We start from the raw sequence: 24,938 nt of genomic DNA on the forward strand, positions 1-24,938 counted from the left end.
TATGACTTTCGGTTTATTTACAAAAGCTTATTTCTAAACAATGAAAAAATAAGAATGACAGGATTCTTTCCAATTTAATTGCCCTGACTACTGTAGTCAGAACACGTAGGAGAATAAATGCTGAATGTTTGTATCTGATGGAGACAACATAGTATTTATAATTATATTTTCAAGGTAATTTGTCAGTTTTTCCACTATAACCAAAACAAAGTATAAGAGAATATTTAGAAGTAAAAAAGTAACATACAAGCTTAGGAAAAGAAGCATTTATATCTCCTATCATTTGTACATACAGTATCAATAGTCAACATAATTTCATGGACGAACAAAAAAAAAAACACACACACAGGAGAATGGCTCCAAGTAAGAAGTATTCCTTTGTATTATCATAAACGTTATTATATATTTCAAGCTTTTCAGCAATCAAAGTACGCTTACACCGAACTTGCACATTCAGGCATATGCTGTATTGGATATGCTATTATTCATAAAAAAATGAGAGTGCCACTGTACTGTTTCAGTGAATGCTGAATGGCCTTGGCAAACACAATATATATATATATATATATATATATATATATATATATATATATATATATATATATATATATAATATAATCTGTGTATGCTACAGTAACAATTTCAGAATGTATTAGGTAAGTGAGCATGCATCCATGCAAATGCTAAATAGGTCTGTATGGAAGAATGACAAAAAATAAGGAAATGAGTAATAACAATATTAAAAAAGATTTTTCAGAAATCTCACAAGCCGACAGTATATTATTGTTCATGCAGTCGACTGGACATGCAAAGCACGTGGGTTTTCTGAGAAAGTCTGAAGAAAAATTTAGGAGAGAAAGGAAAGGCAAAACAAGAAACGAAGACAGAAAACGGGGGAATCAAAGGAGAAGCTCTTCAGTTGATGGACGTCTGCGAGAAATCTCTTCTGTTTCCGAAATCAACGCGTCCATCGTTGTTGGTGTCTTCGTACACAGCATCGAAGAGAGGATTCCCAACGTACCAGTCCTTGCTGTGGATAAAAACGAGGGAGAATAAAGGCGAAATACGTTGAGGGAATGAGAAAGTAGCAACAGTAGCTGTGCATGCTCCATTCAAGAGAGAAAACGCCAAGTTAACGATCGGGTACAGGTTCCTTTATGTCAAGTTAGCATTATTAGTATTGATCCGTGCTAAGAGATGAAATATAACTTGATGTTTGAGACTAAAGTCTGGAATTTGTCTGAGTTATTAAAGTCTGCACAAGTCTTAGATGGCTGCGATTGTAAATTCTGTCAGAACAGCAAGGCTGCAAGGTCTTATGGTTTCATTCCCTTTCGTCAAGTAATTCTTGTTAGTCTAATAATAAAAGTTGCTACTGAAGACACCGGTCGGGATTTTGGCCAGTTTATACGAGCTGCGAAGGAACGGAAATGAACCTGTCTTGAGAGTCATGCTGTAAGACTTCGGTTGTTATTGCCGAAATGTTTCTCGTATGCTGTCAACATGCACATTAGTATAGATGAACGCGGGCAGTTATGGTCCTTTTATGAAGAATTAGAATGCAAGATAAATGATTCACGATGCTCTTGCTAAACAAAACAAAAAAAGCGGAGCAGTCTAGAGATATATGTATTGCTCATTGATACGATTAAGCAGCTGGTTTCTTTGCTCCAGTGTCTTTGGCTGGAGGGGAATCTTCATATTCGTAGTCGTCAGCGAAGAGAGGGTGGTTTCTGTACCAACCAGTGCTGAAAGTGAATAATGAATTAAACATAATAATCATGACACATTATAAAAAAATGATGCATAAACAATACTATTAAAGAAAGTAGAACGATGGAAAATACGTTTCAACTTACATCCTTACACTGGTGTAACAGCGTTGTGATGTTTCACGTTGCTCAAGAAATGAAAGAATCAAGATCTTAACCTCTGTAGTACCCTTTGTTTCTCCTCAAAGAGCAATAGGTACGTGACCCTTAACCTCCAAAATGAAATCAAAGAGCAATAGGTACGTGACCCTTAACCTCCAACATAAAATAATTCCCTTTCAAGTAAACGAAGGACATATTTTGCACTAATTTAAGACTCACCACTCGTCAACATATTCGGGGTAATCGCACATCATCGTCCTTTCGTTGTAGACTTGTCCAAGACCACAGGAGGACTCCTGAGGGGTGGCGCCATTGAGGCAGACCCAGAACTTCTGACAATCGTCGACATTGGCATAAGTAGGGTGAGGGAGGGTCACTCCATCAGCTGTCACCACTGGGCTGCCAGTGCAGCAGAAATCGCCAACGCAGGCTGTTGAAACATTGTCAAATGAAGATCTAGTAACTGAATACACTGGGTTGGAGTTGTCTTTGATGAAAGATAAATTCAATTGCTCTAACACCATATTTTTTCACTTGTTCATTGGCGCGAGAAAACATAAAATATTTATTTTTTCAGTCTTGATGAGTTGGATTTTGCATTAAGTGTATTAGGATTTTCTAAAGACTTAACTACAAACTTTCCAATAAAGTTTCTTCCTCTGCTAGATCTTCACAATGTCTGAATGTTTATTGTAAATCTCTGATATAATCTATGATTAATTGCTGATACATTAGAGGTATACACCAAAAAGCAGAACTTTCAATTGTCATATCAAGTAAAATAATAAGTCTTAGACTGAAAGAAAACCAATTAACCGCTACCTGAAGACAAAACCAACCATACCAAGTTCAGTGCAGTCCCTGTGAATATTTGAAGCCATCGTTTGGAAGACCCACACCCAAGACTCCCCACTGTAATGGACCCCAAATAAATATTCTACATTCTGTATTCATTCCTAAAATGCAGATACTCTTTAGATCACGAGGTTATTCCTTTGACGAACTAGTACCCTCTCAATTAGGTATTTGCTTCAATGGTATTTACAGGAATACTCGTTAGACTCACCTCTGGCAGTTTCGCTACAGTTGACCCTATTTGCTGTTGCAGGCCAAGCGCAGTTGCCAGTTGATTCGTCGAAGTGAAGACCTGATGTGCAGTCTGTCGCTGTTGCGTGACCTTTGATACATGTGTAAAACCTGCTGCACACTGATGGATCTGGGTCGGCGAAAATGCCATTCTTGCGTGGGCAAAATTCGCTGGTGAAGGTCGCTGGTTCTGCAAAAGGCAATGCAAAAATGTAACTTAATCAGTAATCATTTTGAATGTTTTATGTTTAGTTCTGGTATATACATTTTCACTGACAAAGTCTATCCGTGGTGTTGTCACAACATTTGATGTTGTATGCTATCCTGAATAACAGCATGAGACTATCAGTACTCCCCTTAGGGTTGTCTTTACTACGGTACAACATGTCGTACATCACAAATAGGCTAAAAACAAGTCAACGGCCATTTGTGGAGAACGAACTTTTGGAAAATGCTGATCAGGCAAATAAAGCGTTGGGTAGAACTATTGATAAGCCATTGATTTGTATGCAATCTGTTTAAGGTGTATGTGCGATGAGTTAGCAGTGCGTTTATGACGTATTTTGACTATAGTGTGGACGCACCCTTACTTTTTCACATTATTCATTTCCACTAAACAAATATAACAGACACAATGGGAAACAGAATCCACGTGATATCTTACGGAGTTCTAGCCTCAGTCCGCAGTCGACGACGTACGGAGATTCGCAGGGATCAACGTGTCCAGCATCTGCCTTGAAAATGTCGAAGACCAGACCGTCGTCGCACAGTTGGGCCTTAGCGACGCCCGCTTCGCAGACCCAGTACTTGTCGCACTGGAGTTCATCCTCGTACACGCCTGAATCTTCTGGGCAGATGAATTCTTTTCCGAGCCTATTGTCACTCCTCACTAGCTGAACATCTTGGGGGAGTCCTGTGGAATATTAGAAATATAAGTATAAGGATTTGATTCCCTCGGTCTTTTGAGTGTGCATGGCTGCTCACTGAATGTGTAACGAAGTGGCCTGGTCTAGTTCATGAGTGATGAAAAAGTGTCAAAAGAAGGGAAGTGTTTAAGCCGGAGGATTATGAGCAGGTTGTTGTTCCGAAGAAATATATCTATCTATTAACACATTTTCTTGTGTTGGCTGTTATTTCTTTGCATTTTTGCATTTACACAGTACATAATGGCACCTCCTGGCACCATGGCATCATAAAACGATTCTAGCTCTTCTACCAATATGTCGGAAATCAAGTAGGAATGGATTTCTCACTTATTCATATTGCTAGGCTCCAAAAAATAAGTCAGCCTGAACGAAAATCAACGTTATACCCTAAGTTTATTCCATCCTTGATGAAGTGGCATTTTTTATTCTTTTGTTTTATTTCAAAACACAATATATAATATTTAGAAAAGATGAACATTTCAAATTAACGAAGTTAAAAAAAAAGAAAAAAAAAGGGGGTTAACATAGATACCTTACACTAACACAAAAGGGCAAGATTTACATTATAGCATTTAAGAGCACATTTAAAGAACGCACAATAAAGATTCGCCACTGTAATCAATGAAGCCTTTAATTACAATTACAATTTATAATTTATGTATACATATAAAAAGTAATTTCCCAATGTGTCCTTATTTTACTAATAATAGTTTTCTCCTTGTTTATCATTTGGATTTTATTAATTCAAATAAAATTTCCATATCAATATTAAATTTTGACTTCGTGCTATTGCCAAATACAAATAATTAAAAATCAAAATAAATGGAAAATTTCGCTCTTTTTTTGAATACATCGATAATCCGTTATGACTATGCAGATGCTTCACACTATTTATACTATAAGTAGCTAATAGGGTCGCATAACAGCCTTGTTAGAGGCTGAATACTCACACAAAAATAAAAGACATGCATTTAAAACTCTTCATGACTACACTTTGTACACGTGTCATCATCTGCGATCTTCAGAATCTTTAGTCTTAGGTTTGTGGACAGTACGCCATGTATAAAGCTGATAAACAAAACATAGTGACCGGGGGACACACAGGCACAGGCATTTAGAGGTTCACACTGAATTAATTATGGAATAAATGTACAATAGTATCTGGTCATACTTATATCAGCTACGATAATTTTTTAACACTGTTAAAACAATTCATAGCTGATATAAGTATGACCAGATACTATTGTACAATTAGAGAGTTATTGAATTCCGTGTGAACCTGTAAATGCCCGTGCCTATGTGTACCCCGGTCACTATGTTTTGTTTATCAGCTTTATACATGTGAGCAAATTCCCTGGTTTTCCGGCATTTTGAAATATTGTCATAGTTAATGCCTTCGTGTAAATATGAGTTACTCCTATTCCACAAAACTTTTTTTTTTTAATGGAGAGAACGTATGGGCCACATACCAGATCATGAATAGCACCAAACTATTTACGATAATTGCTTTCTGAAACAAGAATGAATTCCTCGGTTCAAGTAAGTTTACTGCTGTGTATGTATACCTTATTCAAAAGTATTTCTCAGTTTTTTCCCTTGGAGATTTCAATATTCCTATCTTGAATAATACCGAACATTTTTTTTTCTGCGAAACAGATATCAACCAAGATATTGGCCATTCGATCTGAATGACTAGTTACCAAGACCAATTATACTCGTCTTACTCTTGTTTAATATTGCACCCGTTGCATTGACCAGCGTTTCTCTTGTATCAACACATTTAAGCAGGTTTCCATAATAAGCATGAACATAATATGGCAATACCTCCTGATTAGTGGCTATTGTACCATTACCAAATCTTATCTTGCGCAGATGAGATAATATAGGTTTACACTTTTTAAATTAAGAAAAAAAAAAAAAAAAAAAAAAGAGGACACCTTTCCCGAGACCTAATTCTTCGATTTTTGCACGAATCTTAATGCCTTCCATCATGCTGTTTTTAATACCCTCAGTTTTGGATTTCACCTGAGTATTAAGATTTTCATTAATATATCGATCATGTTTCATAGACAATTGCTTCAATCGTGTTTGCAAAATGTATAAAAACCACATTTCTCGCTGCATAACCGTTTAGAGAAAGCAATGAGCCATTTTCTGGTTTCAAGCTTGGCTCATTCCCAAACTGTAAAAAGTTAACGTGGTCGTCCGTTCTTGAGCCAGAAGTGACTATACGTCTTATGAATGTCCTTTTACTATACAATATACTGCATATTATCTCCAGACATACCATATTATGATCAGAAAACTTAATTGGTTAAGTCTACACCGCTCTTATTTATTTATATATTTTTTTGAAGATATCGCCCGTAAAAAACCTGTCTAGACGCGATCTGTCATTTTCTCTGATATATGAATATTGAGGCAGTCCTTTATTAGTTAAGTAGTTTTCATTTAAACCAAAATGCTTAATAAGGGGACTTAAAGCTTTAGATATCAAATTCAGATTAGTAGAGCTAGAATCCCTAAGCGTTTCAAAACCATTAAAATCCCCTCCTAAGATCGTGCTATCAAGTCGGGTGTCTCAAAAAGTAGTAAAAGAGATTTTGGGAGAAAAATAATTGCCTTTCCTTCTGGTTATTACCGCATGATGGAGCGTAGATATATATATAATGTGTAGGGCACAGTCATCATATTTGATTGTGATCCCAATACTTCTACTCTCTCTATAATGTTCTAGGTTCAAAACTTCAATATCTTTATATCTTGAAATGAAGATCAATGTACCACCTTTCAATAGCTGTGAGGGATTAAACATTATGGTGAGGTTTGATGTCAATACTTGTAACATTAAATTGATTTAACGTTGTGCTCTTGAATGAGCGTAATATCTATCTTTATTATTCCTCCAATTTAATCAACGACATTAGCTTAGACTGGTTATCCACAACATTCAAACCATTTATATTTAAAGTAGCAACTTTTAAAGGAATCGTGAAATTCTGATATCGTTGTTTCTTCTTAATTTGAGTCAAATTTCTTTCTTTTGTTAGTTTCATTTTTCCAAGCCTCTCAACTTTCAAATTCCACAAGACCATTTCCAAGTTTCTGTCATCAGCGGCATTATTGTCAAAAGACATTCGTTCCTCACATTGTTGTTAGCGCCTCAGTGGCGTGATCGGTGTGGTCTTGACATCCCACCTCGGTGACCGCGAATTCGATTTTCGGGCATTCCATGGAGGGGTTATAAAGAAGTTCACCGTCGACGTGGTTCGGAAGTCACATTGAGCCATTGGTCCAGTTGCTAAATAACCACTGGTTCCATGCAAAGTAAAAACACCATACAAACAAACAAACAAATATATTGTTGTTTATGAACAACATTTCCAGGACCTTCAGCATCATTTTTATTTGCATTCTAAATCTAACTCTGAATATTCAGGTTCATATACCGAAGTAGACAGTCATTAGTGTTTTTTTCTGACAAGGATGCTGCTGAAACAGGTGACTTAATCATTTGACGGTCATTACTACCAGGTGTTTCCACAGTGTCATTTTCGCTTACTCGGAGAGTAAGCCTACAAACTACTTTGTTGTTGTTGTTCTTATTGTTGTTGTTCTTGTTGGGGGAGGTGGTGTAGGAAAGGTCTAAGGAAGAGAATAAAAAGGTCTGAAAAAGTTGTTTCGCCTTGAGTTAAACATACATGAATTTTAAAAATCGAATATTTATGATTTATTTATTAGAATGAAAATGAAAAAAAAAAGAAAAATTATGTGCGTGTTAAACAACACATGCAAATGATTTCTAATAAAATATAACGTATTTACAATTAATTTCCGTTGGTGAAAAAGGCTCTATCTCACTGTAGATTTTAGCATGTTGCAATTTACGTTAAGTTAGGAATATAATGTTTACTATATGTCCGCGAGGGGAAAATATTGTACGCGTTACGAGTAAGCTGGAGATCGGATCACGCCTGGTTGGAATTTTATGCACTATAATATTGCAAAGTGGAATTTTATGCACTATAATATTGTAAAGTGGAATTTTATGCACCATAATATTGTAAAGAAGCTTTGACTATTATAGTCTTAATACCAATCCCTGACATTCAAGCCAAGGGTAACTGACGTACCCATCTTACTATAGTGGGCGTAATGCCTGTCCGTCCGTCTGTCATTCAATCACGGCCAAAGAGCTGTTCCGATGGGCATGAAACTTGGCAGAATTTTAGTGGGGACCCATAAGATGGTTTATAATGGGATTTCATTCCTACCTCCCCCTCCCCCCTCCGAAGCGGGTAGGGGTGAGAAGGGATTCCCTGACACGAAGGTGGTTCTGCCCGTGAAACGAGGCTGATTATGCCCGTAGACTTAGTTACTTTACGAATTTTCATACATAAATCCTGTATACATAATGCTAGTATAGATTGATTATATTATGCTGGAAAATTGAGCATATATTGGTCTGTGATTATGGATAAAGTGATCACGTTTAAATTATCTGCTAAAACTACCTAATCACCTGTCATTATTGTTCTTAATATTATCAACAAGGATGAATACAAGACCCCACATAACGGAGTATATTGGCAATAATGTGTGAAATAGACCAGGGAGGGAAGAGGTAATAAATGCTGAATAGAAAGTAGATCCCGACGCAAGGGTGGGGGACTGATAATATATATCTTATATATCTAGATATATATATAGATATATATATATATAATATATATGTATATATATATATATATAATATATATATATATATATATATATTTTTATATTTATATATATATATATATATATATATATATTAATACCTTTTTCGCCTTTAATAGGAGATGGCGTGGTACGACGAACCTTTCCGGTTTCAAACAAGTGTCGTTGGTACCGACCAACCAGCCAACGCAAATAAGGCATCTTAAGAATTAAGTGGAGGAATTTATAGCCATTTTATCTCCCTGTCATGGAAACGTCTCTTTTTATGTTCCCACCTCCTCCTCCTCCTCCTCCTCCTCCTCCCGTCTCCCCTACTCCTTCCACATCCTGAGTAAGAAAAGAATCTTGTAAGTTGGTAGGAAGAGCTTGTTACCCCATGGAGTCGAGCCTAAGGCGATTATTGTCTGGGCAAGGACCGTGCCCTCTCATGTATACGGTCACCTCCAACCTGGGCCACTAGGAGCGGCTCCTATCACGGTCTCACCTAGACCGTGGCTCCTACAGAAATCAGTTAGAATTCACTAATACTTTCCAGTAATGCGCAGGCGCTTGGAAATAAACATGGGGGACTATAATGATCTTCCAGAATTAAAACCGTAGCATCAAGTACTGTGGCCATTTGCTTTTCGTTGATATTGTAAAATTGAAAATGTATTTATTGTCATTCTTAGGCGAAAGCAACAGACTGGATGGTAGTCTTCATTAATTTCATTCTTGAAAGACAATTTTCTCTCAGAGTTTCTTTTTATGTGTGCAGTCTGATACACACACACACTAGCGCACACACACACACACACACACACACACACATATATATATATATATGTGGTGTGTGTGTGTGATATATATATATATATACATATATATATTATATATATATATATGTGTGTGTGTGTGTGTGTGTGTGTTAGAGTTGTTCCTTTCACGCAAAAAAGCTACCCTCAACAAAGAGCCGACGAAGAGGCCTTTTTCAACCAATCACCTGCGTACGAAACGGCTATTTCCGAAGAAAAATGAATTATTACTAGAGCATAATCCACCGAATGAAATTGGTGTTAATTATTCACAGTACTTTCCATCGATAGTGAAAGTACATTGTGTCTATAAAAAGTCTTCTTAGATAGTGAAAGTGTTGTTGCATTTGTAAACTTCATCACTAACACCTTATGGAGTGTGTCCCTGAGGTGTTAATTAAAATTCAGGGAGGCATCGTATCCAATAGCCACGCCTGACTTACGTAAGATGGTCTTTGAAGAGCTGCTGAACTACAATTGTGTGTAGAGAGAGAGAGAGAGAACAAGGGCCGATGCTCAGTGGACCAACGCTGAAATCGAGTTTGAAAGGCATGCAGTTCGTTCCAGAAACCTCCACAAAAAGTTATACACATATATATTACAATTGCATATGTATGCACACACACACGCACATGTGTATATATATATATATATATATATATATATATATATATTTATATATATATATATATATATATATATATATATATATATATATATATATATATATATATATATACATATATGCATATTCATGATATAATACGCTATATTTTTAAAAATACTCATAATTAACGCTGGTATGAGAAATCAGTTCCTATTCGGCAGAACGTTCCAACCGGCTATACTGGTCAGGTCTCAGAAATCAAGGTTAACAAACTGTATAATTGACCAAAGATCCATACAAGAACTGACCTGACATTATCCAGCCATCAAATCTCGGCCTTCCTAAAGAAGTCAGGTTAGAGTTACAAATTTAGTTGATGGTAACTTGTTTTTTATACCAAGGACTTGGGACACGCATGCTAATCTTTTACTCGAGTTAGATGTAGCTGGCCTCAAGTCAGGACGGGTTGTTGCTCTTGAAGCTGGCCGTAGGCCTTAGCAAGGTAATGCCATTGTCGGGTCTAGTCCTAGGGAGTTGGGTTTAACAGAAAATTTATAGACCAGAACACTTATAGATACAATGATTAACTTATTTATTTCTATATTCTAGTGTGCAGATTAAATGCATACACACACATACATGTTTTTAAATACACACACACACACACACACACACACACACACATATATATATATATATATATATATATATATATATATATATATATATATATATATATATGAATGTATGTATGTATGTATGTATAGTATGTATGCCTTCTGTCACATTGGTTAACATCTTTGCTTCAGTGATTGCTGTTTTGCTTTGTTGTGGAACAACGTTTACGTATTTATCGTTTATTTATGAACCGTTTTACGTCTGCTCTGCGGCAGACCCTTAACCGAAGTGAAAATTCAAAGGCACGAGTATACCCGAATTGTTTCGAGCGACGCCATATGTGAAACTGAAGGAACCTAGGCCCTCTCTGCTTCTCGTGAGCCTCCTACCTTCTCCTAACCCTCAACGCACTTCCCCGGGGCCACTCTACAAAAACTCTTACATTCGACGAAACGAGATGAGACTTTGGGACGAATGGCGTCCATTCGTGAGCCTTTCCCTTGGAGCTTATTCTCATTATTTATTTTGTCCTCATTTGTTTTTAATTCTCAGGTTTCACTCGAGTATCGTATATCGTCTGACAGCTGATTGGTAGAAGATATCGTCTGTCGGGGCTCGGTAGCGCAGGTACACAATATGTATGACGTGTTAGCAGAGAGAAAGTGAAAGTTGTTTACGTTTTAGCGTTCGGCTACGCGAGACTCTTATTTACCAGGTCCTTGTAACTTTCGGCTGTGAGAGACAGGTATAAATCGAATTACTTTCCCTTTCTCCTGTCGGGGATTGATTATGATGCGAATATGCAAGAAATGTTGAAACATTTGACAATTTCCTATCGTTTTTAGCTGCGCTATCATTGATTGAATCACGATGTTCATTCAAAAATAGAAAATAGTTACGTGCTTCAAGGAAGCAAATGTGATGATCTAATGTGATGATCTGTGAAAGAGCTCGTAATCAATTGTCAACTCTTTTAGTAATGTAAATAGCCACTGCGTTATATAAAACTCATCTGCATCTGGCCAAGTTTCGTGACTTCTGAATCAACTCAAGTAAAAGAAGTTTAGATACCTTTAAATACACGTAATTTCGTTACTTTCCCGGAAAATGCTCCTGGTTTTCTCTGAATTAATTTCCGGAAAATCCTTTGCCCTGGAGGTCTGTGGGTATAGGTAATAAAGATGTAGTAAAACGTGTTGTAACATACGGTAAAGCATTTGGACACGTGGCTACAGGCGTGGCCTTAATTACGAATGCGTTCGTATTTCTATAGACCTTGAGTTCGTCTATAAGAGACGTGAATTGCCTGAGTAAAATTTACCCTTACTTCCAGTAATAAATTTAGTAATAAGTTATAATCATATGCCAATGCTGTAACTAAAATTTTATTAAATAATGAAATTCAGCAAGGATTGTCTTCCAACACCCCTCCCCTATCACATAACTGTTTATCAGCTGATGATATTTTTAATCTCGTATTCCCAGAGATATTTTACTATCTATCTATTCTCTATACCGATTTGGATATGGATAAGGAGTCTGAGTCTCGACTCGTTGTTGTGAACGTACAATCATGAAGGATTTTGTTTGTCAGGATTTCCCTTAGCCAAACATGTCATTACTTCTTTTATATTCACGGGCACTTCAAGTGAATAAAAATCTGTCGACTCTGTAGACAATCGAAATACTTGTCTATCATGTTGTATGTTCAGAGTGGTGATAATGTAGACTCATTATTACTCGGGTTAGTGACTTACCACACACGGCGGGTAAGAATAAATAGGTAGAAAGCTGGGAATACAGATTAGTCAAAGAGAGAGAGAGAGAGAGAGAGACCTAAAATAAATAAGACATTAGAGTAGTAAGCAAAAACCTATGCAAATGAACAAAGATATGCGAGAAGCTCATTCTGTAATAAAGTTGTCTAGTACGACAGTGTCTTCTGCTAATAATTAGTCATCACAATTGCCACATAAATGAGCGAACAACAGTTTTTTTTCTGTATGATTTCCTATTTCATTATACAGAGAATACTGATATTCGTAACTCACTTATGCCACTAAAAATAGGACAAAGGCAGAGAAATTAATCCAAAGGCAGTGAAGAAATAAGTTGATCCATGTGTATACAACATGAAACAATAATACATGAACAGGCTCGCTAATAACCTGCTAATTAATATTTGTATGAAAATTAATAATTTCCTGTAAAAGTGAGAACTTTGATGCAAGTTCGTTTAAGAAGCTGAAATAAGTCCTTTCAGTGTCGTGCTTCTACTACGTCTTCTGTTATTAAACTTGTTTCATTATCAACCGATATCTTTGTGCACGTCGATTCATGTAGTTATTCGTGATTTTTTTTTTTTTTTTTTTTTTTTTGCATTTCCGTTCTTTATTTCATTTAATTTAAATCTGCCATGAGTTGCTCTTTTTACAGAAAGGACAATACCATCTGTTGAAGATCTCCCTTAGAAATTCAGTGGTATTTTGTCTTTTAACATATGTATAATCGTGCCATGATTTGCTCTTTTTTACAGAAAGGACAATCAAATCTGTTGAAGATCTCCCTAGAAATTCAGTGTCTTTTTTAACTATGTTATAATAATAATAATAAATAACATAATGAATAATAATAATAATAATAATAAAAAAATAAAAATAATAATAATAATAATAATAATAATAATAATAATACAGGTCCATAATAATAGTCAGTAGTGGCTTGTGATGATTTATAGCGCTTTTGTAATTCTTTACAATTCATTACTGAATATTATTGTGGACCACCTTTATTCATATTCTAGTCTCGACATCCAGAAATAATAATAATAATAATATAATAATAATAATAATAATAATAATAATAATAATAATAATAATAATAATAATATGCAGGAGCAAGATTAGTAGCAGAACTGATGGGGATTCGAACACCAACACCACCAGCACAACCAACCCAACAGAAACCAAAACAGCAACCTCCCTGGAAAAGGCGCCTGGAAAAGCAAATCATGGTGATGAGATCTGACTTGAGTAAACTGAAAGAGATGGCAGAAAAAAGACTAAGAAGCAAGAAAACAAGGGAGGAACTCAACGAGAGATGCAAAGTACAAGAGAGGGAACTAAACAACACAATAGAAGATGTAAAACAGAGGCTTAAGGCCAAAGCACATAAGATCCAACGGTACATGAATAGGAATAAGGGATACCAACAGAACAAACTATTCGGAACCAAACAGAAAAGACTATACAGCCAACTAAGAGGGGAAGACAACCACCAACAAATTCCTGAAGCAGAACCAAGTAAGAGACTCTGGGAAAACATATGGAGCAATCCGGTATCACACAACAAACATGCAACATGGCTCCAGGAAGTCAGGGAAGAAGAAACAGGGAGAATAAAACAAAGATTCACAGAGATCACGACAAACACAGTCAGACACCAACTAAAGAAAATGCCAAACTGGAAAGCCCCAGGTCCCGATGAAGTCCATGGATACTGGCTCAAAAACTTCAAGGCCCTACACCCAAGAATAGCAGAACAACTCCAGCATTGTATCACAAATCACCATGCACCCAAATGGCTGACCACAGGAAGAACATCCTTAGTACAAAATGACAAGAGTAAGGGAAGTATAGCCAGTAACTACAGGCCTATAACCTGCCTACCAATAATGTGGAAGTTACTAACAGGTATCATCAGTGAAAGGCTATACAACTACCCAGAGGAGACAAACACCATCCCCCACCAACAGAAAGGCTGCAGAAGGAAGTGTAGGGCCACAAAAGACCAGCTCCTGATAGACAAAATGGTAATGAAGAACAGTAGGAGAAGGAAAACCAACCTAAGCATGGAATGGATAGACTATAAGAAAGCCTTCGACATGATACCACACACATGGCTAATAGAATGCCTGAAAATATATGGGGCAGAGGAAAACACCATCAGCTTCCTCAAAAGTACAATGCGCAACTGGAATACAATACTTACAAGCTCTGGAATAAGACTAGCAGAGGTTAATATCAGGAGAGGGATCTTCCAGTGCGACTCACTGTCCCCACTACTCTTCGTAGTAGCGATAATTCCCATGACAAAAGTACTACAGAAGATGGATGCCGGGTACCAACTCAAGAAAAGAGGCAACAGAATCAACCATCTGATGTTCATGGACGACATCAAGCTGTATGGTAAGAGCATAAAGGAAATAGATACCCTAATCCAGACTGTAAGGATTGTATCTGGGGACATCAGGATGGAGTTTGGAATAGAAAAATGCGCCTTAGTCAACATACAAAAAGGCAAAGTAACTAGAACTGATGGGATAAAGCTACCAGATGGGAGCAACATCAAACACATAGATGAGACTGGATACAAATACCTAGGAATAATGGAAGGAGGGAATATAAAACACCAAGAGATGAAGGACACGATCAGGAAAGAATATATGCAGAGACTCAAGGCGATACTCAAGTCAAAACTCAACGGCGGAAATATGATAAAAGCCATAAACACATGGGCAGTGCCAGTAATCAGATACAGCGCAGGAATAGTCGAATGGACGAAGGCAGAACTCCGCAGCATAGATCAGAAAACCAGGAAACATATGACAATACACAAAGCACTACACCCAAGAGCAAATCGGACAGACTATATATAACACGAAAGGAAGGAGGGAGAGGACTACTAAGTATAGAGGACTGCGTCAACATCGAGAACAGAGCACTGGGGCAATATCTGAAAACCATTGAAGACGAGTGGCTAAAGAGTGCATGGGAAGAAGGACTAATAAAAGTAGACGAAGACCCAGAAATATACAGAGACAGGAGAATGACAAACAGAACAGAGGACTGGCACAACAAACCAATGCAGGAAAATACATGAGACAGACTAAAGAACTAGCCAGCGATGACACATGGCAATGGCTACAGAGGGGAGAGCTAAAGAAGGAAACTGAAGGAATGATAACAGCGGCACCAGATAGACGGAAATAACATCTCTCCTATATGTAGGAAGTGCAATACGAAAAATTAAACCTTAAACCACATAGCAAGCGAATGCCCGGCACTTGCACAGAACCAGTACAAAAAGAGGCATGATTCAGTGGCAAAAGCCCTCCACTGGAGCCTGTGCAAGAAACATCAGCTACCTTGCCTGAGGGAGTGATAGAAAACGATCAGGCAAAGATCCTCTGGGACTATGGTATCAGAACAGATAGGGTGATACGTGCAAATAGACCAGACGTGACGTTGAATGACAAAGTCAAGAAGAAAGTATCACTCATTGATGTCGCAATACCATGGGACACCAGAGTCGAAGAGAAAGAGAGGGAAAAAATGGATAAGTATCAAGATCTGAAAATAGAAATAAGAAGGATATGGGATATGCCAGTGGAAATTGTACCCATAATCATAGGAGCACTAGGCACGATCCCAAGATCCCTGAAAAGGAATCTAGAAAAACTAGAGGCTGAAGTAGCTCCAGGACTCATGCAGAAGAGTGTGATCCTAGAAACGGCTCACATAGTAAGAAAAGTGATGGACTCCTGAGAGGCAGGATGCAACCCAGAACCCCACACTATAAAATACCACCCAGTCGAATTGGAGGACTGTGATAGACCAAAAAAAAAAGAAAGAAAAAAAATAATTATACAGGTCCATAATAATAGTCAGTAGTGGATTGTGATGATTTATAGCGCTTTTGTAATTCATTACAATTCATTACTGAATATTATTGTGGACCTTTATTCATATTCTAGTCTCGACATCCAGAAATAATAATAATAATAATAATAATAATAATAATAATAATAATAATAATAATAATAATAATAATAATAATTAAAAGATACTCGTAGTAGCATGAGTCTACAAATAGAGAAACAAATCCACAGTTATGTAAATGTACTACATATGTTAGATTTAAAAATACAAGGATAGCTTTCGGGAATCTTTTCCAAGGGGAACTGAACAGATTCTCGAGAGCTATCCTTGTATTTTTAAACCTGATATATGTACATTTACATAACTGCGGATTTGTTTCTCCAATAACATAATAATAATAATAGTAAAAGCCAACTTGCCACTCAATATTCACCTACTCAGAGACCATAGGAAAGAAGAAGCAGGTGGCGAAAACATTGCACAAGAAACATGCAAGAGAAGTTTGTACCAAGATAATAGTGGTAATGATGAAACGACAGGATCGCACGCCAGTCTAATCTCAAGTCAGTGGCGTTGACCCTCGCACGCAAGCAGTGCTTGCGTGATTGGAGTGGCGACAAGGGCACTAAGACTGGAATTGTGCTTTGCAAATGATAAAGCATTGAATAGATCATCGCTGGTTATGTGCACCGATATTTTAGACAACGATTTTATATATTTTAATATTTTCCAGTTTTGTGGAAAATCTACCCTGTCAGAGAAAGTATGTGTTGTGCATATATATATATATATAATATATATATATATATATATATATATATATATATATATATATATATATGTATAGCGTGTGTGTGGTGTGTGTATATTATTTACGTATATTTATATATTTAAGCATATGCAAAAATATACACAAAGACACACACATATGTATATAACTATATATAACTATATATATATATATATATATATATATATATATATATATATATATATATATATATATGTATATATATAGTTATATACACACACACATATATATATATATATATATAATATATGTATATATATATATGTATATATATATATATATATATATATATATATATATATATATATATATATATATATATAACTAACAAGCAAGATGCAAAAAAATATAAAGTGTAAATTCATATGATAGCAAGTGTTAAATTTTCATCGAAAGAGAATACATGACATAGAAATAGCAGTCAGTTCAGTGTTTTCTCACATTAAATTTCCAAGTGCAAACCAAACGTAACATCATATACCGAAAATAAGAAAAATAAAACCAATAATCATGGGAAATGAGAGCTGGACTTCATGGTCAATCACATCCGCATGGACTTGGAGTTACATACACTTACCGTGACGTGGCTTATCAGTCTCATTTCGTGTTTCGTCATTAAGTTTGATATTATTCACACACACACACACACATATATATATATATATATATATATATATATATATATATATATATGACTGGGAAAATGCTCTCTTACAACAGAATTCCACCTAATAAAAGGAGCCATAAAAACGCCGAAATATAGGAAATAAGAACTATATTTCAGACACCGTGCTGTCTCTCTCTTCATTATAATGAAGAGACAGCACTGTCTCTGAACTATAGTTCTTATTTTCTATACTTTGGTGTTTTTATAGGCTCCTTTTATTATATATATATATATATAATATATACATATATAATATATATATATATATATATAATATATATATATATATATATATACTATATTTTAGCTTGCGCGTGTTATTATAGTAAACGAAGTTTAAACTTAATGACGAAACACGAAATGAGACTGATAAAAACTAAAGTTTGATGACTGTAATGTTAATAAAAGCTGATGAAAGAGTTCTAGTATAATGTAAAGCAATAAGAATAAATGGAAAGACGTTAGAAAAAAGCGGGATAAATGGGATAAAGAGAGAGGGAGAGAGAGAGAAAAAAAACGCATAATCACAATACTCTATATTGATCTTTATCACTGAAGAAATTTCTTGAAATCTAATGCTGTCGCCCGAGTAATTGCTTTGACAGAGTTCCTTTCCGACATTCATCTGACTTTTTTTAAAATGGTGCTTGAGAAATTACCAGACATTACATTCGTTGACATCCTGTACTTTAACAATGATAAGCAGCGCGAGCTAATTATCGTTGATTCTCAAGGTGACTTCCATCCCTCTGATTTATCCAGAGGGCATAATATGTGTGTGACCAGTAATGCCAGAGACGGGAAATTAATTCGGTGCTTCTTTTGTTCCTTTTAACAAATGGATTAATCTGAAAACCAACATTCGTTTCTTTTTTTGTTACAGCGCTTTCTCGTTTCATGATTTTGCAAAACTGCTCAGCGTGAAACGGCGTCGTTACCAAAGATTTAAGCACAAAGAAAAACTGGTAATATTTCTAACCGTGTCAGGTGACTGATTCAATCTGGTTAGCCTGGCTTTTGGTCAAGTCCGAGACGCAACGGCATTGGTGTAAACTAAACTGTTGGCCATTATATGCCACAGATGAAAAACAAAAGGATAATTAAACCTTCAGCATGATTGATCATATCATGTTCATGTTAAAAATGTTTTTGCAATAGCTGTATCCAGTGAATTCTCTCTCTCTCTCTCTCTCTCTCTCTCTCTCTCTCTCCCAGAAGTGCGCAAACTCGAATAAAGAATAGAAAACGACTGTAACCACGCGGCGATAGAGCGCAGCGCAGGTCCGACCAGTTCCCAGAAAATTTGGCCCGAGGACCAGTCAGTCAGTTCTCCGCATATTTCGTATTCTAAACGAAAACAGACCAGGTCAGTCACTTTCATCCTTTCACCTTCATGAAAGACTGCGATTTGCGAAAAGAGAGAAAACGAAGAGAGACAAAATAGAATAAAAATAAAAAAAAACTCATAAATGTTTGAAGGAGTGGTGGTGATGGTGTTGGTTAAGGGGGTTAAATGTCAGAGTATATGTGGGAGGGATTTTGTGTTGTGGTTGATTGGGGAATAAGACGAGGGGTGGGCGAGGCAGGTAGGGATTTTCGAGGTACGAGGAGGCGGAGGAGGAGGAGGAAAAACAAGAATAAGTAGAATGAACGATGCATATGGAAAGAGAAAAATTAGAGGAAGGGAAGACACTGGGAAGGAGGAAAGGAGGGAGAATATGACGAAGAAAAAAGTAAATGAAAACTAATATCACTTACGAGAAGGAGAAAGCGAAGTGGGAGAAAGAGTGGGATACAAAGCAAAAAGGAGGCTCATAAAGCAAGGCCGACAACGGAGGCAGTAAGTAACCAAAGGGAAAATCGGGGAAGGGACAAGAGAAATTCAAAGGAGACACGTAGAGGAAGTCGGTAACAGACGGTCGGGGTCTCGCGTCAAAATTCTCTCTCTCTCCCTCCGTCTTGAAAAGTCACCTTCAATAACCTTTCGAAGGAGGCGCTGAGGATTGAGTTTCAAGAAAGACGAAGGCTCGGCCGACGAGGCTATATGTATACCGTCGGTTTATGCAACGTGGCGCTGGGAACACATTTCGTAACCCCATGACGAAGTGTACATTTCTCAGTAAAACTCCAAGTCAGGGAACTTTATTTATTGCCTCTGACGTTAACAATAAGGCACTTTGATGAAGTAGAAGTATAGTGGAACAAAAGTTGGAAAAGTGAAGCAACCTGATATGAATAAGTATTATAAATGAGATCAAATTAAATGAGATGAATAGTGAAATAACGCTGTTTACATTATCGCATTTCTTCTGTTCCATGTCATTTGTCTTTACGCAGAAACCCGGTTATTCTACACAATATGCAATAGGATTTTTATAAATTCGCTCGCACACACGCACACACACACGCACACACACACACACGCACGCACGCAGACTTGCAGACATGAACAAGTTCTGTAAAGGAAAACTAGCATGACATGGACAAATATTTATTAATACTTTCCGGATAATAATTTGATACTTGGCCGTGATTACGCCATGATAATACACGTTAAATTGAGACTATAACAAATGGCATTAAATCTGTACGAGAATGTAAACCTTTCCTTCGATTAATAAAAACAACAATTGTAATGGTTAAATAAGTTGATCTAAAAGAATATTTTGTAACCTGAAGATTCACCAGAAGACGACAACTTCGTCATGTTCGTGCGTACGTGCGTGTATATCTGTGTTGTCCTTGAGAATCATCCCCTTCAGAAAGAGAAAAAACTCGACATCCTGCCAGTTACTCGTCGGAGAGAAGATTTTCCGTAACTAATGTAACATATATATATATATATATATATATATATATATATATATATATATATATATATATATATATATATATATATATATTTTTTTCAGTACAGCTCATCATCAGTATCAACGAAATTATCTTCTAAGGTGCTTAACAAGTTAACTGGGTTTTGATTTTTAGTACTAAAATAGGTAGAAGGTGATTTTGCAAACAGATTTATTCTAAATAACAAATAAAAAAATATGAGCAATGTTTTCAGTGGTCAGTTCAATTTAGAAAACATCAGGAACGTTATTTCTTTTCCTAGTGTCCTCAGATAATCTTTGACCTTGAAGATAATTACGTGGTACCCTACTAACCTTTTTCTTTTAAAAAATGACCTTGCCATCTGGTAGGTCCATTAGTTGTCAGGTTTTGAAGTGAAAAAGAATTATTGTAAGGTAAAGGGATAATCAAATACCACACTGTTTATGGATCCAATTTTTAGGGGAGTAAAAGCGAACTGAAATTACCACGAGAATAAATAGTCCTTAATGGGATGTTAGATTCGACGAAATCTCCAATCACAGATCCAGAGATCCTGTTTTTCCCGGCGAAGGTCAGCAGGGTGTAGGATGCCTAACCCTCACCTTGAATGTCATGGCCGCGGGGCGTCTGCAGTCATCAGGTGCATTGTTAAGTTGGGCTGTGAAAGAGTCGTAACTTTTTTAGCTGGTTTGGAATACTTTGTAAAATGAACCCACGTGGTCGTATGAACTGAATTTTTAGAGAGATATTTTTTTTTATTTCGAATAGTGTTGAGTAAACATATGACCAAGGTATACTTTGCACATGACTTAACGTTTTCATTCATAGATTTCGGAGACATTCTGTTGATCTTTTCATTTCATCTCCTTTTTTATATATTATTTTAATGTCAAATTTAATACCTTTGTTGCTTCTTTCCCGCTATTTTTAACGATTTCTTACTCAGATTGCTATTGATGTCGATTACTTTATGAGCTAATAGCCAAGACCTGTTGTGTTAGTTTGTGTGTAAATATATAAGTGTTGCATTAATGTACCTAAGTTTACGTATTCAGCTATGTATGGGTGAGCCACACACTGGAAAAAATGTGGAAGGTAGCAATAAGTGTGCAAAATTTTTTAGAAAATGTTTTAAAGTGTTTGAGGACTCAAGGTGAATAATTATGGCGAATTTCTTAAACCAAATCACCTTTATGGAAATTTGAGTTTTGAATGTGATAAAAAAAAGGTTGAAATTATTGATATGAATTATTTGGGCAATATATATATCATAAAAACATTTGAAAAAATTGAGAAATGAGGAGACACTTAGAAGTGGTGAAAAGGTTAGCGTGCGTAAAAGAATGGATTAGTGATTTGAATTGGTTTTGTCATAGAGAGAATTAGGAGTACATAATTCGTAAGCGTTATGAGGCGGGATGGAAAGAAGACTTTTGAAAGTAGCTATCACACGATACACTGTAAGCACTATTTAACGTTCTTTGCAGCGTTTCTCCAGCTCCTAACTGCAATCCCTTGCATTCTTTTTACTATACCTCTGTTTGTATTCTCTTTGCTCCATCATACTTTCCACCCACTCCCGACAAATGTTTCATATTGTAAATGCGAGATGATCCTCCTGTTACATCTTATAAACCTTTTCCTCTCAATTTCCCTTTCAGCACTGAATGACATGATAAGTCTCAGTGTCTGGCTTTTGGCCTCAATTCTTTATTCCATTCCAGTCTAGCAGCGAGAAAGAAATATGGGAAAAGACGGGGCTTGATGGCCAAGAAGCCTGAATTGTATAAAAGATAAAGGTGAAAGCTACATGTGTTTAATGGGTTAGGTGAAATACTGATGGGCCTTCCGTGCAAGCGTACGAAGCTCTTCTGATTTTGAGATTTTACATACAGGAAAATATCCACAGTTTAGCAGGAAAAACATGATTGTGACTGGGATCTTTATGTTTTTTCTTCTTTTTATCGGAATCCGCCCCTGTCGGGTATAAATTACAATAATATATTATAATAATATGATTATACTAATATATATATTATATTATATATCTATCATATCATAATATATATATAAATAATATATTATAGACATATATATTATAGTTATATATATATATAAAATATATATATATGTATAGTCATCCTCATCCATACACAATAACGTGTGGAATGGAAATAAATTTTTGACTCACATTGGGGATCGATCCCAGCTCTTTCAATTGGTACCAGCTCTTGCCTTTCAACTGAAAGACCTGAGTTCGATCTCGATGTGGGTCAGGAATTTATTTCTTTATATAGTATGATATATATACATTATATACACATATATATATATATATATATATATATATATATATATATGTGTGTGTGTGTGTGTGTGTGTGTATATATATATATATATATATATATATATATATATATATATATATATATATATATATATACACATATACATATACATACATGTGCCTTATGTGTATTCATGGTGTGAGTGCACGCGCGTGCACGTTATGGGCGCACATATCCCCCGTGCTTATTATGCATATACATCTGTATCAAACGCACGTACAGAGTGAATGAACTCGCCGACCGAAGGCACTTATTGTTGCTCTCGTTTTCTTTCCTCTTCTCATTGACCAATGAGAGAAATCATGATCTGCGGTGATGTGGAGAGACTCTCTCTTCATATATCCAGAGCCGATGGATGTCGATTTCCATCAAAGGCACCATTTACGAGAGAGAGAGAGAGAGAGAGAGAGAGAGAGAGAGAGAGAGAGAAAAGGCGATTAGAGAGCCACCATGATGGACGATGGAAGCGGCATCTGCCAACCACAGATATCCCAAAACACTAGATGCGAATTGTTGTGGCTTGTTTATTTTCCTCCCTTTTGCTCCCCGTCTTTTGTAGGTCGCACTTTCTCAGGAATTATCCGTGAATTAGATAGAATTATTTCTTGCGAAATGCTCGATGCTTGTTTGTTTAGAGGCCTCTCGTAAATAATCGCTTTTCCTCCTGATAAGCTTCGTCTACAGAATTATGTACCGGTATAAAGATTAATGGAGCATTGATTACTTATGTCTGTTATCTTCCACGATGGCATGCATTCTGACAAAGCACTGTTTTATGTACCCTCCCTCTCTCTCATACTTTTCCAACACGTCAGTTGCAACCCACAACAGTCGACAAACAAACGTGTTCATATTCAACAACTGAAGTCAACAGAGCCATACTAAATTTTTACAAAACGACCCCATACCATTACCCATGCGCCCCATTCGGAGATCGTACTCGGGTCTATTAGGCAGGAAGCCGAGAGCACTAGCATTTGCGCAACAGAACCCGAGAGAGAGAGAGAGAGAGAGAGAGAGAGAGAGAGAGAGAGAGAGAATAAAGGAATTTTTGCGATACGGAAAGGAAGTCCATCCAAAGATGAAACTATTAATGAATCAGTCTCAAGACTGCAGTTCTATATTCATGCATCTACATGTACTATACCTGCTATGTATGCATATCACATATGTATAAACCGTTAATGAATTGATATAGAATAAGATTGTTGTCAAGACCCACAAATATTATTAACACATAAAGAATAAATAGACAAATAAACGAATGAGATAAAAAAATTAAAGTGAAAGCTAAATATAAAGAAAAACAAAGTTTTTTTTTCACCTTAAAAATTTCTTACAGTAAAATGCAGCCAAGTATTTAACAGATCAAAGAACCATGCAAATATTCGTAAGAATTACCTGTATTTCATAACACTTTTAAGGTATTGTGAACAAGATAATTAATAACGTGGATATGCGGAGGTTAAACAAACATTAAACAGCAATTGAAATCTTAAGTGGATAAAGACTGATAAAAATATTCTTATCCTCTCTACATAGTTAGCCTCAAATGGCACTAATCAGGAATTGCCCAAATATGCAAGACAATAAATCATGGAGTACAAGCACGTAAAACATTGCTTAAGATGGCTTTACTTGCAATCATTGAGCTTTCTAAACTATTCTGCAGGATCTTTCGTAGGGCGTCAGTAACTTTTCCTTTTCTTTGATTCATATTGATACGGTCACATTACGAATATTAATCGCATGATAAGGAGTGCTATTGCTATCTTTCATGCTTGTCGCGTATTTGTTACGTAATGTATCTGTCCGTACTAGTTTTTACATTTATTTATGCTGTGATTGTCTCTACATCAAACAAATAAATAATTATTATAGTAATTATTACCAAATACACTTGTCCTTTCTAACAGAATTGATTACCAGACTTAATAGGTGATACTTGTGGACAAGGAAGACAAACCAGACGTCCTGGTATTGAATCAGCATAGTT

At 36.1% G+C, this 24,938-nt stretch overlaps 1 protein-coding gene and 1 long non-coding RNA gene across 3 annotated transcripts in view; one reads left to right on the forward strand and one right to left on the reverse strand.

The window, feature by feature from the left end:
- LOC135219200 (uncharacterized) overlaps positions 1–24,938 on the forward strand; it is a 53,322-nt gene that overhangs the window by 15,502 nt on the left and 12,882 nt on the right. The gene's annotated exons all lie outside the window — the stretch shown is intronic.
- Positions 1–24,938, reverse strand: part of LOC135219199 (protein obstructor-E-like) — a 25,772-nt gene continuing 834 nt past the window's right edge. Inside the window, exons 2-5 of one of the 2 annotated variants that reach the window (XM_064255756.1) lie at positions 3,625–3,873; positions 2,941–3,150; positions 2,094–2,304; positions 1–1,030 (exon numbers count right to left, since the gene is read on the reverse strand). In XM_064255756.1, the coding sequence (XP_064111826.1) occupies positions 916–1,030; positions 2,094–2,304; positions 2,941–3,150; positions 3,625–3,873 (785 nt within the window). In that variant the 3' untranslated portion in view covers positions 1–915. Of the gene's footprint in view, positions 1,749–2,093; positions 2,305–2,940; positions 3,151–3,624; positions 3,874–24,938 lie in introns of both variants that reach the window. The other variant, XM_064255757.1, reaches the window with a different exon arrangement.

This window comes from Macrobrachium nipponense, chromosome 1 (assembly GCF_015104395.2).
Source record: "Macrobrachium nipponense isolate FS-2020 chromosome 1, ASM1510439v2, whole genome shotgun sequence".
Classification (NCBI taxonomy): Eukaryota; Metazoa; Arthropoda; class Malacostraca; order Decapoda; family Palaemonidae; genus Macrobrachium; species Macrobrachium nipponense.